At 42.6% G+C, this 13789-nt stretch overlaps 1 protein-coding gene across 1 annotated transcript; it reads right to left on the bottom strand.

The window, feature by feature from the left end:
- Window positions 1-7143: 7143 nt before the first annotated feature.
- Window positions 7144-8587, bottom strand: LOC100445465 (plakophilin-2-like). Its single transcript, XM_054527871.2, is given in 1 exon segment — window positions 7144-8587. A coding segment is annotated over 1 exon segment (1089 nt). The 5' UTR covers window positions 8394-8587; the 3' UTR covers window positions 7144-7304.
- Between the last annotated feature and the right edge of the window lie 5202 nt (window positions 8588-13789).

The following is a 13789-nucleotide window of genomic DNA, read 5'->3' as shown; positions in this document are numbered from 1 at the left end:
CACAAATGTCCTTAGCAACATTATTCATAATAGCTAAAAAGAAGAAACAATCCAAATATCCATCAGCTGGTGAATGGATACACAAAATGTGGTCTATCCATACAATAGAATATGGAATATTATTATTATTATTATTTGAGACAGAGTCTCACTCTGTCGCCCAGGCTGGAGTGCAGTGGTGCCATCTTGGCTCGCTGCAAGTTTCGCCTCCCGGGTTCACCCCATTCTCCTGCCTCAGCCTCCCAGGTAGCTGGGACTACAGGCGCCCGCCACCACGCCTGGCTAATTTTTTGTATTTTTAGTATAGACGGGGTTTCACCGTGTTAGCCAGGGTGGTCTCGATCTCCTGACCTTGTGATCCGCCTGCCTTGGCCTCCCAAAGTGCTGGGATTACAGGCATGAGCCACTGCGCCCGACCAGAATATGGAATATTATTTTTTAATTTTCTTTTTAACACTCCTTCCTGCACACTGACAATGGAATATTATTAAGCTGTAAAATGAGGTACTGGCCAGCTTAGTGGCTCACACCTGTAATCCCAACACTTTTGGAGGCCAAGCGGGAGGGGAGGATCACTTGAGGCCAGGAGTTTGAGACCAGCCTGGGCAACATAGTGAGACCCTGCCTCTAAGAAATAAAAATAAAAAAATAGCTGGGTATGTTGGTGAGTACCTGTAGTCCTAGTGCGTGCCTGTCGTCTTAGCTACTTGAGAGGCTGAGGCGGGAGGATGGCTTGGGCCCAGGAGTTCAAGGCTGCAGTGAACTATGATCACATCAGTGCACTCCAGCCTGGGAAACAGAGCAAGAGCCTATCTCTTAAAAAAAAAAAAAAAGGGCCAGGCACGGTGGCTCACGCCTGTAATCCCTGCCAGCAACAAGAACAAAACTCTGTCTCAAAAAAAAAAAAAAAAGGGTGGTGGCTCACACCTGTAATCCCAGCACTTTGGGAGGCAGAGGTGGGCGGATCACTTGAGGTCAGGAGATCAAGATCAGCCTGGCCAACGTGGTGAAAGCCCATCTCTCCTAAAAATACAAAAATTAGCTGGGCATGGTGGCGGGCACCTGTAATCCCCAGTTACTTGGGAGGCTGAGGCAGGAGAATTGCTTGAACCCAGGAAGCGGAGATTGCAGTGAGCCGAGATTGCGCCATTGCACTCCAGCCTGGGTGACAAGAGTGAGACTCTGTCTCAAAAACAACAAAACAACAACAACAACAACAAACCCAAAAATTAGCTGGGCGTGGTGGTAGGCGCCTGCAATCCCAGCTACTCAGGAGGCTGAGGCAGGAGAATCGCTTGAAGCCGGGAGGCAGAGGTTGCAGTGAGCTGAGATCGCACCACTGCACTCCAGCCTGGGCAATAGAGGGAGACTCAGTCTCAGAAAAAAAAAAAAAAAAAAAAAGAAAAGAAAAGAAAAAAAAAAAGGCATCCTCTTCTTGTTCTTGATGGAATACATGTCTATTAAATATTTGTTATGAATCTCTAGTATATAACTTTTACCAAGTTAAGATATTTCCTTCTGTTCCAAGTTTAACATTCGTTTTGTTTTAATTATAGAGTTGCATTTTTAAAAATTCCTTTTACAATATCAAATGAGATAATCAAAAAGAACTAAAACCTCATCTTTTATAACAGGAATCTAATTGATTTCTATAAAACTGATAAAGTGGCTGGGTACAGTGGCTCAAGCCTGTAATCCCAGCACTTTGGGAGGCTGAGGCGGGTGGATCACCCAAGGTCAGGAGTTCAAGACCAGCCTGGCCAACATGGCAAAATCCCATCTCTACTAAAAAATACAAAAATTAGCTGGGCATGGTGGCGCATGCGTGTAATCCCAGCTACTTGGGAGAGTGAGGCAGGAGAATTGCTTGAACCCAGGAGCAGGAGGTTATAGTGAGCTGAGATCATGCCATCGTACTCCAGCCTAGGCAATAGAGCAAGACTCCATCTCAAAAATAAATAAATAAATAAATCTGATAAACTGGTCAGGCACGGTGGCTCATGCCTGTAATGCCAGTACTTTGGGAGACTGAGGCAGGAAGATCACTTGAGCCCAGGAGTTTGAGACCAGCCTGGGCAATATGGCGAAACACTGGCTCTACAAAAAATACAAAATTAGTCTAGTGTGGTGGGATGCACCTCTAGTCCCAGCTACTCGAGAGGCTGAAGTGTGGCTGGGCGCGGTGGCTCACGCCTGTGATCTCAGCACTTTGGAAGGCTGAGGTGGGCAAATCATGAGGTCAGGAGTTTGAGACCAGCCTGGCCAACATGGTGAAACCTCGTCTCTACTAAAAATACAAAAAAATTAGCCAGGCGTGGTGGTGGGTGCCTGTAGTCCTAGCTACTTGGGAGGCTGAGGCAGGAGAATTGCTTGAACCAGGGAGGCGGAGGTTGCATGAGCCGAGATTGTGCCACTGCACTCCAGCCTGGGCAACAGAGCCAGACTCTGTCTCAAAAAAAAAGAGAAAGAAAGAAAAGAGAGAGGCTGAAGTGGGAGGATCACCTGAGACCAGGGAGGTTGAGGCTGTTGTGAGCTATAATTGCACCATAGCACTCAAGCTTGAGTGACAGAGTGAGACTCTGTGTAAAAAAAACAAAACTAAAAAACAAAAACCACCACACTGATAAATCATAATATTATTTTACATTATGATGATGAGTACCAGAAAAAAACAGCTAGGCCGAGCAAGGTGGCTTACGCCTATAATCCCAGCACTTTGGGAGGCTGAGAAGAGAGGATCACTTGAGCCCAGGAGTTTGAAATCAGCCTAGTCAGCACGACCCCCATCTCTACAAACAAACAAACAAATAAATAATAATAGATAAAAGAAGTGAAAGTCTCTGATTCTGGGAAGCTAGTCTAGAGGGTAGGCTGGGGTGAAGAAGAGGATTGCTGTTTTTGTCACATAACTTTCTCTTCATTTTGATTTGATTTATACAAAGTAAAGGTAATTTAGAAACAAATCTTCAAGTTTCCCACTCCACTTTTAAAAATTAAGAAATGATAAACATGCCATACAATTCACTCATTTAGTATACAATCAAATGGTTTTTAGTATATTCATGAGGTCGTACAACCATCACCACTATCTAATGTCAAAAAATTTAAAAAGTTATTTATTTTTAAATTTTTAAATAAAAATTACATATATTGATGGTATACATGATGTTTTAAAATATGTATACATTGTAGAATGACTAAAATAAACTAATTAAAGTATTCATTACCTCACATACTTTTCATTTTTTCTGATAAGAACATTTAAAATCTACTCAGCAATTTTCAAGTATACAATACATTGTTATTAGCTATAGTCACTGTGTTGTACAATAGACACTTGAACTTATTCCCAAGTCTAATCAAAACTTTGTATCCTTCGACCAATGTCTTTTTTTTTTTTTTGAGACAGACTCTCACTCCATCACGCAGGCTGGAGTGCAGTGGTGTGATCTTAGCTCACTGCAACCTCTGCTTCCCAGGTTTAAGTGATTCTCCTGCCTCAGTCTCCTGAGCAGCTGGACTACAGGCGTGTGCCACCACGCCTGGCTAATTTTTTGTATTTTTAGTAGAGACGGGCTTTCACCATGTTAACCAGGATAGTCTCGATCTCCTGACCTCGTGATCAGCCCACCTCGGCCTCCTAAAGTGCTGGGATTACAGCTGTGAGCCACTGTGCCCAGCCCAGCCCCTTTAACCAATACCTTACCAAACCTGCCCCTGCCCTCCACTTCCAGAACATTTTCCTTACCCCAAAAGAAACCCCTTACAAGTCATTCCCCCTTTTCAACCCCTTGTCCCATCCCCAGGGGCAACAGCTAATGTACTTATTTTTTCTTTTTTTTTGAGATGAAGTCTTTCTTTGTTGCCCACTGCAACTTCTACCCCCAAGGTTCAAGTGATTCTCCTGCCTCAGCCACCTGAGTAACTGAGATTACAGGCACACGCCACTATGCCCAGCTAATTTTTGTATTTGTAGTAGGGACAGGGTTTCGCCATGTTGACCAGGCTGGTCTTGAACTCCTGACCTCAAGTGATCTACTGTCTTGGCCCCCCAAAGTGCTGGGATTACAGCCATGAGCCACTGTGTCCAGCCAACTAATCTATTTCTTTCTCTTTCTCTTTTTTTTTTTTTTTTTGAGACTGAGTCTCACTCTGTCACCCAGCTGGAATGCAAAGGTGCAATCTTGGCTCACTGCAACTTCTGTCTCCTGGGTTCAAGCAATTCTCCTGCCTCAGCCTCCCAAGTAGCTAGTATTACAGGCTCAAGCCACCATGCCCAGCCAATTTTTGTATTTTTAGTAGAGACTGGGTTTTGCCATGTTGGCCAGGCTGGTCTTGAACTCCTGACCTCAAGTGATCCGCCCACCTCTGCCTCTCATAGTGTTGGGATTACAGGCATGCATCTCTGAATTTGTCTATTTGGACATTTCATATAGATGGAACAATATTCCAGTCTTTTGTGACTGGCTTCTTTCATTTAGCATAATGTTTTCAAGGTTTATCCATGTTGTTGCATATGTTAGTAGTAGTTCAGTTTTGGGGGTTTTTTTTTGCTTGTCTTAAGAAATGGGGTCTTGCTCTATCACTCAGGCTGGAATGCAGTGGTACCATCACAGCTCACTGCAGCCTCGAATTCCTAGGCTCCAGCGATCCTCCTGTCTCAGCCTCCCAAGTAGCTGGGACTATGAGTACAAACTACCATGCCCAGCTAATTTATTTTTTGTAGAAACGGGGTCTTGCTAGGTTTTCCAGTCTGTTCTCTAACTCCTAGGTTCAAATGATTCTCCTTGCCTCAGCTTCCTGAGTTGCTGAGATTACAGGTATGAGCCACTGGGCCTGGCCTAACGATGCCCACTATCACTGCTGCAATTTAATTTAGTATGGAAATAATCAATGCTATTTTAAAAAAATAGATATGAGGAATGAAAGCGAAGAGATCAAACTGTGATTATTTACAGATAATATGATTGTCATTGACTAAAACAGACAGGATTTTTTTTTTTTTTAGATGGAGTCTCACTCTGTCCCCCAAGCTGGAGTGCAATGACATGATCTCGGCTCACTACAACCTCCGCCTCCCAGGTTCAAGCGATTCCCCTGCCTCAGCCTCCCGAGTACCTGGGACTACAGGTGCGCACCACCACGCCCGGTTAATTTTTTGTATTTTAGTAGAGACAGGGTTTCACCATGTTGGTCAGGCTGGTCTCTAACTCCTGACCTCGTGATCTGCCCACCTCGGCCTTCCAAAGTGCTGGGATTACAAGCATGAGCCACCGTGCCCAGTCCAGATAGGAATCTTTTTTTTTTTTATTGTCTCCTTTTGTATTTAATATTATCGAAGACTTTATTAATGTCTTAAAAAACACAAAAAGTTCTTGAACATACATTTATTATCTGGAGGAATGAATGCACTCCAAATGCTTATTATCAGAACTCTGGAAAAAGACATATAAGTTCTCTCCAGTATTTTAAAAACTGGTATCTAAATTTCATTTTGAACTAGGTTAGTTACCTAAGTTATCTTCATTCAGCTTTTAAAACTGAAAAAAAAATTAAGTTTCAAATATAATAAAGACTTAAGTACACATTCAAAATTTATTTTCTATTACACTTTTCTGGCCAAAAGGAGTTGAAGAGTTTTTTTCCTTATCTTATTTATGACAAACGTTGTCATAAATAAGATTTAAAATAAGATTTAAAATAAGATTTAAAAAAAAATAACAGAATATTAGTTGTGAAGACTAACTCTATATGAATGGTTTTAATCATAATGCAGTTAAAATAACATTTAATATAGATTCATTTCACTGGATGATGTCACCTTTTAAAACATCAGTATTTCTCATATCATTTCTGGATGGTCTTGACACATTCTTATATCTTCTTCAAATGACTTCTTCACTTTTTTCTCTAGAGTTTTCTTGAATTAAAATAATGGCTTGAAGAAGATCATATGAGATTTAGTGGCCCTGTGATATTTCTTAAATGCTGGGCAAAGCTGGGCTGGTTGATAATGTAACTCATTAAAATGAGCTGTATTTTCAGTGCCCCAGGCTGGCCGGGCAGTCTGATAGAAGGCCTTAGTTCCTCTTGCAGATAAAGACTAGAGTCCATTCTTCTACTAGTCCAGAGCAGTGGCCTAAAAAATACAGGAGGCCTGGCTGGCATGGTGGCTCACACCTACAATCCCAGCACTTTGGCAGGCCGAGGTGGGTGGATCACGAGGTCAGGAGTTCAAGACCAGCCTGACCAACATGGTGAAACCCTGTCTCTACTAAAAATACAAAAAAATTAGCCAGGCGTGTTGGCGCGCGCCTGTAATCCCAGCTACTCAGGAGGCTGAGGCAGGAGAATCACTTGAACCAGGGAGGCGGAGGTTGCAGTGAGCCGAGATTGCACCACTGCACTCCAGCCTGGGCTCCGTCTAAAAAAAAAAAGTCCAGGAAAGGCATTACATGGAATGCCATTGTTTAGAAGAGATTTGGATTTAATGGTATTGTTATAGGTAAAGTACTTCCGGAGCAAAAATCTCATTCATTCAGTGTTTGGGGGAAGGTTAAACTTTATAATCACAGTTGCCTTTCTCTGTGGAAAAGATTTATTTTTATTTTTATTTATTTTACTTTAAGTTTTGGGAGAAAAAGATTTCTTTAATTTGCTATGATCACTTCCTCTCAATTCCTTTTTCTTACAGTCATGCATACTCTGTAATCTAAATTTCTTAAGTTTATTTAAAAATCAGAGGAAAAAACCTAAGGAGATAAAAACAAGCACGAAGTAAACAAAGAAACCAATAATTTTGCCATTATACTTTCTCCTGGATAACTGCAGACATTTCTTGTCGTTTCCATTCTGTTTCAACACTGCAGAACAATACGCTCATGGCCCAATGGTGAAGCAATGTGCACATGAGTGACAAAACATGGGAACCAGAAAAGGAATATAAATGTAAATCAAGCCGTTAAAATCCCAGTAATGCAACAGCTTCTTTCCTTATTTATTGGATCAATGTCCATTCCACATGAATTCATATTTTGGTTCCAGGAGGCCATGCACCAAAAGCCCTAATAACAAAGACCACTATTTGTAGAGTCTGTGACCAGTATCTACCGGTGGCAAGCTTGCAAAAGTCTTCTGGAAGACTCATAAAATTATGTTCTACTTGTTTTCTGGATTCGGGGGACCATGGAAATAGAAAAGGATAGAAACAAGGCATGCTTTTGAGGTTTCTTGGGCTGGGTAGTAGAAAAATAGGTGTTTTCCTTTGGGATTTTTTTGTAGCTGAGAATACTTCATCATTTTCCTCAGTCTTTAAGGGAGTGGTAGGCTTTGACAGTCCAGCTGTTGACAAAATCTGTCTTCTTAAACTGAGCCTTCTTGTAGGCATGATGGAGTTCCGTGTGTGCCCACAGAGAATACAGGAGGACGGAAGCAGTTTTACTTGCTTTGTTGGAGGCATAGGCATCGCCTGCACTGATGGTCTTAATTTTCTGGATGCCCCCGGTGTTCAGAAGGTGCTGTGCATTCTGGTAACTGTTTTGGATTACGTTGTTCAACATGTAACAGGCAGAGGCTGTAGTTTCAGTGAGAAGGTCAGTACTCGGGACTGTATCAGGAATGATGGAGACCAAACTGGGGAGAGTTTCTTTGGCAATTTCATTCTGCGGAGAAAGATTCTGGGACAGATTCCTCAGCAGCGAGTTGGCTGTCTTTTTCACACTTGAGTCACCAACATGCACCATCTTTCGGGTGTGCTGCAGGCCATTTTCCTTCTGGACAACTGTCTGAGCCACTGATGTCAGCATTGGTCCACTTCTGGCCGTGAGGTTCTGGAGAGCGCCTAAGGAGGCTTCCTGTGTGTAGTTTCGGACACTCTTGGTGATCAAGGACAGATACATCCTTATCACGATGGAGTGTCACAGCCACTCCATGCCCTTGGGGTCACTCTTTTCCTCTGGCATCGGCATGTCCTGGTATTGCTCTTTTAGTTTCCTGCTTCGACTGCCAAAACATCCAATACTTTTGTTGTCAGTCTGGATATTCGGGTTTTGAATACAGATATTCTGGGAATATTTCTCTGGGAGCTCTACCTCCAGCTGGTAGGAGAGGTTATGAAGAATGCGCACACAATTCTCCGTGGCCTTGTCATCTGGCTGGTAGTCTGCAATGGTTCCTCTGACATAATGGACCAGTGAGTCAATGAGTCCGTCACATCTTCTCATTGTTTTTCTCCCATCAGGGCCAGCAGAACTCATGTTTCTTAGACATCCAGTGGCGTTGTAGACTATGTCAAAATCGAGCAAACCATTCGCTTTTGGGTAGTCTCCTTCAGGCCATCCAGAAAAGGAGATGATGATATTCTCGGTCAGTGTAAGCAATGCTTCTGTTATCATGAGATTCTTGAGTTTGTCATTAGATGACAAATTCCACAGTAAACCTGTTAGTTGTTTTTTAGTCTCCAAGTCTCTGGTTTGCTTCAGCACCTGGAGCAGCCGAGGTACCCCATTTAGTCCATCCACCTCCAATTTGTTGTCATTGTCTTCAAATACTAAGTTCCTCAAGGCCCCCCCACACAGCTCGCTGAACATCTTCACTCTGAAGTTTTAGGAGCTGTAGAAGCTTGGGGATGCCACAAAACTGGTTAACCCTCTTCTCAGCTTCAGATTTCCCAATCATATTTTTATTATTATTAAAAAGCTAATTATAATTATTTTATTATTTTTTTTGAGACGGAGTCTTGCTCTGTTGCCCAGCCTGGAGTGCAATGGCACAATCTTGGCTCACTGCAACCTCCGCCTCCTGGGTTAAAGTGATTCTCCTGCGTCAGCCTTCTGAGTAGCTGGTACTATGGGCACCTGCCACCATGCCTGGCTAATTATTGTATTTTTAGTAGAGACAGGGTTTCACCATGTTGGCCAGGCTGATCTCGAACTCCTGACCTCAGATGATCTGCCAGCCTCAGCCTCCCAAAGTGCTGGGATTACAGGTGTGAGTCTTGTATTTCTTTTAAAATCAATCTCACACACACCCTTTTTTCTCCCTCTCCCTCACATATCCTGTTTTCTCTTTTTAGACATTGGACTATTAATTAGACATTGGACTATTTGGCTTAATTTTCTAATTTTCTTTCTTATTTTCTGTCTCCATCTCTGCTGATTCTTGTTCTTGGTACCTCGTTCCTTATTTGTTTGGAATTTTTGACTACAATTTATTTTTCTTGGAACTGTATCTGTGGAAATTCCCCGAGGCCTAGATTAAAGATGAGTTCATCCAGAAAGGATCTGCCTTGCTTCTGCTGGGTTCTTGGTGGTACTGTCAATCCAAAACCACTTTAAATTCTTGCCATTTTCTTTTTAGGATCAACGAAGAGTTCAGGCAGAAACACCACAGCCTGTGGTTATACATTCTCTGCAAATATTTAAAAGAAAAAGATAAAAGAACTCCAGCAGGCACCTGGGTTCCAGACAAACAACATTCCATGGAGTGCCCTGGGGCAGTTTGGGTTCTAATATATTTGTAATTCATTCTTAGATGAGGATATAGTCCTTTGGGGTTCTGACTTTATGGTAAGGACTTTCTATTAGATTTCCAACCTTTGGTAAGCCCTGGGCTTTATTTCCTGTGCTACAGTGGTAGCCTGTGAGGCTGCTACGCTCAAATTAAACTTATAGCAAATACCCTCAGGGCAAAATAGTCTTTGGGACTCAATAACTTCCCTGGTTACTGGTTTTCACTTAGTTTTTCGTGTTTAAATAGTCTTTACTCTCAGGCCAACTCATAAATAGATTTTATCTATAGAAGAATAAAGAAGAATAAAATAGGAGGAATAACTATCTCATGCTTACTACTATATAGTTGCAGTAATCAAGACAGTGTGGTATTGGTGGGAGGACAGACACATAGATCGATGGCACTGATGACAGAATGCAGAAATAGACCTCTACAAATACGCACACCTGATTTTTTTTTTTTTTTGAGATGGAGTCTTGCTCTGTCGCGAGGCTGGAGTGCAGTCATGCAATCTCGGCTCACTGCAACCTCTGCCTCCCAGGTTCAAGCGATTCTACTGCCTCAGCCGACCAAGTAGCTGGGACTACAGGCATGGGCCACCACGCCCAGCTAATTTTTTGTATTTTTTTGGGGTTTCACTGTGTTGGCCAGGATAGTCTGGATCTCTTGACCTCGTGATTCGACTGCCTCGGCCTCCCAAAGTGCTGGGATTACAGGAGTGAGCCCCCGCGCCTGGCCAGCACATCTGATTTTTGACAAAGGTGCGGCCGGGCGCGGTGGCTCACGACTGTAATCCCAGCACTTTGGGAGGCCAAGGCGGGCGGATCACGAGGTCAGGAGATCAAAACCATCCTGGCTAACATGGTGAAACCCCGTCTCTACTAAAAATACCAAAAAAAAAAAAAAAAAAAAATTAGCCGAGCGTGGTGGCAGGCGCTTGTAGTCCCAGCTACTCGGGAGGCTGAGGCAGGAGAATGGCCTAATCCCGGGAGGCGGAGCTTGCAGTGAGCCGAGATCGTGCCACTTCACTCCAGCCTGGGAGACAGAGCAAGACTCCATCTCAAAACGAAAACAAAAAAACAAAACAAAACAAACAAACAAAAAGACAAAGGCGCAAAAGCAATGCAATGGAGGAAGAATTGGTTTCTCAAGGAATGGTCCTGGAGCAGTTGGATATCCATAGGCAAAAAAAAAAAAAAAAAGAAAAAAAGAACATCGATCTAAATAAACATAAGACCTTATTAAATTGGACCTTACCAAAGTTAAAAACTTTTGCTCTATAAAAGACTTTTTTAAAATTATTATTATTTTTTTTTTGAGATGGAGTTTCACTCTTGTTGCCCAGGCTGGAATGCAATGGCGCAATCTCAGCTCACCGCAAACTCCGCCTCCCTGGTTCAAGCAATTCTCCTGCCTCAGCCTCCCGAGTGGCTGGGATTACAGGCACCCGCTACCACACCCGGCTACTTTTTTGTGTTTTTAGTATAGACCAGATTTCACCATATTGGTCAGACTGGTCTCGAACTCCTGACCTCAGATGATCCACCCGGCTTGGCCTCCCAAAGTGCTGGAAGCCACTGCGTGAGCCACTGCGCAAGCCACTGTGCCCAGCCTGTGTTTTTTTTTTTTTTTTTTTTTTTTTTGAGACAGAGTCTCTCTCTGTCACCCAGGCTGGAGTGCAGTGGTACAATCTCAGCTCAATGCAACCTCCGCCTCCTGGGATCAAATGATTCTCCTGGCTCAGTCTCCTGAGTAGCTGGGATTACAGGCATCCACCACTACACCCGGCTAATTTTTGTATTTTTAGTAGAGACGGGGTTTCGCCATGTTGGCCAGGCTGGTCTTGAATTCCTGACCTCAGGTGATCCACCTGCCTCAGCCTCCCAAAGTGCTGGGATTACAGGCGTGAGCCACTGTGCCTGGCCAAAACTTTGGGAGAGGATTAAGAAACAAATGACAGACTTGGAGAAGCCACACATTGGACAAAGTACTTTTATCTAGAATATGTAAGAATTCTCAAAACTCGATAGTAAAATATTCAAACAATGAAGTTAGAAAATGGCCAAAAGACACGAACCAACATTTCATCAAATAGGATAATATATAGAAGGCAAACACTTTCATCAAATAGGATAATATATAGAAGGCAAACACTTTACAAGATATTTGATATCATTAGCCATCAGTGAAATAAGAATTAAAACTACAATGATACAGCACTGAACACATATTAGAATGGTTAAAATCAGAAAAATACAGCTGGGCATGATGCCTGTAATCCTAGCTACTTGGGAAGCTGAAGTGGGAGGATTGCTTGAGCTCAGGAGTTTAAGACCAGCCTGGGCAACACAGGCAAAGGCAGTTTCTTATAAAACTAGAGGTGCAATTACCTTACTGCTCAAGCATTGCACTCAGGCGTTTATCCCAGAGAAATGAGAATTTATGTTCACACAAAACCTGTATGAAAGTTCACAGCAGCTTTATTTGTAATAGCCCAGTGCTGAAATCACTCCAAATGTCCTTCAGCAGGTAAATGGTTAAATGTACCCGGCATATTAATCCGTGGTGAAAACTAATGATACACACAATAACTTGGATGGTTGAAAAAGTAATGATACATACAATAACTTGGATGAATGAAAAAAGCCAATCTTGAAAGGTTACGTGCTGTGTGATTACATTTACATAAGGCTCTTGAAATAAAGTTACAGAGATGGGGAACAAATTAGTGTTGCTAAGGTTTAGGGATGGCGGTGGGTTGGAATATAAAGGGAGCCTTGCAGTAATGTAAAAATTCTGTATCCTGACTGTTGTTGTGGTTACACAAATCTACACATGATACAATTGCATAAAACCACTCAAACACACACAATACAAAAAGAAGTGTTTAGAAAATTGGTGAAATTTGAATAAACTCTGGATTTTGCTAATGTTAATTTCCTGGTTTTAATATTTTAATAATTTTAAACTGTAGTTATACAAGATGTTACTGTTGGGGGAACTGGGTAAAGGGGTTTAGGGGAACCTCCCTGTATTGTATTTTTTTTTGCCACCTTATATGAATCTATAATTACTTTAAAATAAAAAGTTTAAAAAATGCCACCCCCCACCCCGTTTTTTTGAGACAGGGTCTCACTCTGTTGCCCAGGTTGGCGTGCAATGGTGTGATCATAGCTCACTGCTTTCCTGACCTCCTCAGGCTCAGGTAATCCTCCCACCTCAGCCTCCCAAGTAGTTGGAACTACAGGTGTGTGCCACAATACCCAGCTATATTCTTTTGTATCTATTTCTTGTAGAGACAGGATTTCATCATGTTGTCCAGGCTGGTCTTGAACTCCTGGACTCAAGTGATCCTCCTGCTTTGGCCTCCCAAAATGCTGGGATTACAGGCATGAGTCACCATGCCCGGGCAAAAAAAATGCCTTAATTTAAAAAAATTCAACGATTTTAAGTTTTTTTTTCAGGGGAGAATTGGTGGGGATACATAGGCATTCACGCTGCCAGAAGTATTTCCTCCCATTCTTTTTTCTTTTCTTTTTCTTTCTTTCTGTTTCTTTCTTTCTCTCTCTCTCTTTTTCTTTCTTTCTTTCTTTTTTTTTTGACAGTCTCATTCTGCTGCCCAGGTTGGAGTGCAGTGGCAAGATGGCTTACCACAGCCTCCGCCTCCCAGGTTCAAGTGATCCTCCTGCCTTAGTCTCCCGAGTAGCTGGGACTACAGGTGCCCATGCACAGCTAATTTTGTATTTTTAGTAGAGACGGGATTTTGCTGTGTTAGCCAGATTGGTCTCGAACTCCTGGCTTCAAGTGATCCGCCCTCCTTGGCCTCCAACATTGCTGGGATTACAGGTGTGAGTTACCGCGCCTGGCCATTTTTCTTTTCTTCTCTTTTGGAGATAGGGTCTCATTTTGTCGCCCAGGTGGAAGTGCAGTGGCGTGATCTCGGCTCACTGCAACCGGAACATCTGGGCTCAAGCTATCCTTCCGCCTCAGCCCCCCAAGTAGCTGGGACTACGGGAGTGAGCCACCACGCCCGGCCCCATTCTTTTTGCCTTTGGTGGCTTATAATTTTTTGTGAATTTTTCCAAATTGTCATTTTTTCCCCCTAACTTGCCATTTTGATGTGGTTTCAGGAGGAGAATGGGATAAACACATATGATGAATGCATTATGTTTCCAAGTGCAATTGTTTAAGGCTTTTAAGAAGACTTGTGACATTTGGATAGATAACTTTGGTGGACTTTTTAGAGAATGGATGTAAATGATGGCAAGACTGGAAGCAG

The sequence above is a fragment of the Pongo abelii genome, chromosome 10 (genome assembly GCF_028885655.2).
Source record: "Pongo abelii isolate AG06213 chromosome 10, NHGRI_mPonAbe1-v2.0_pri, whole genome shotgun sequence".
NCBI lineage: Eukaryota > Metazoa > Chordata > Mammalia > Primates > Hominidae > Pongo > Pongo abelii.
Note: the sequence above shows the minus strand (reverse complement) of the source record. Positions and strands in the feature narration are given on the sequence as shown.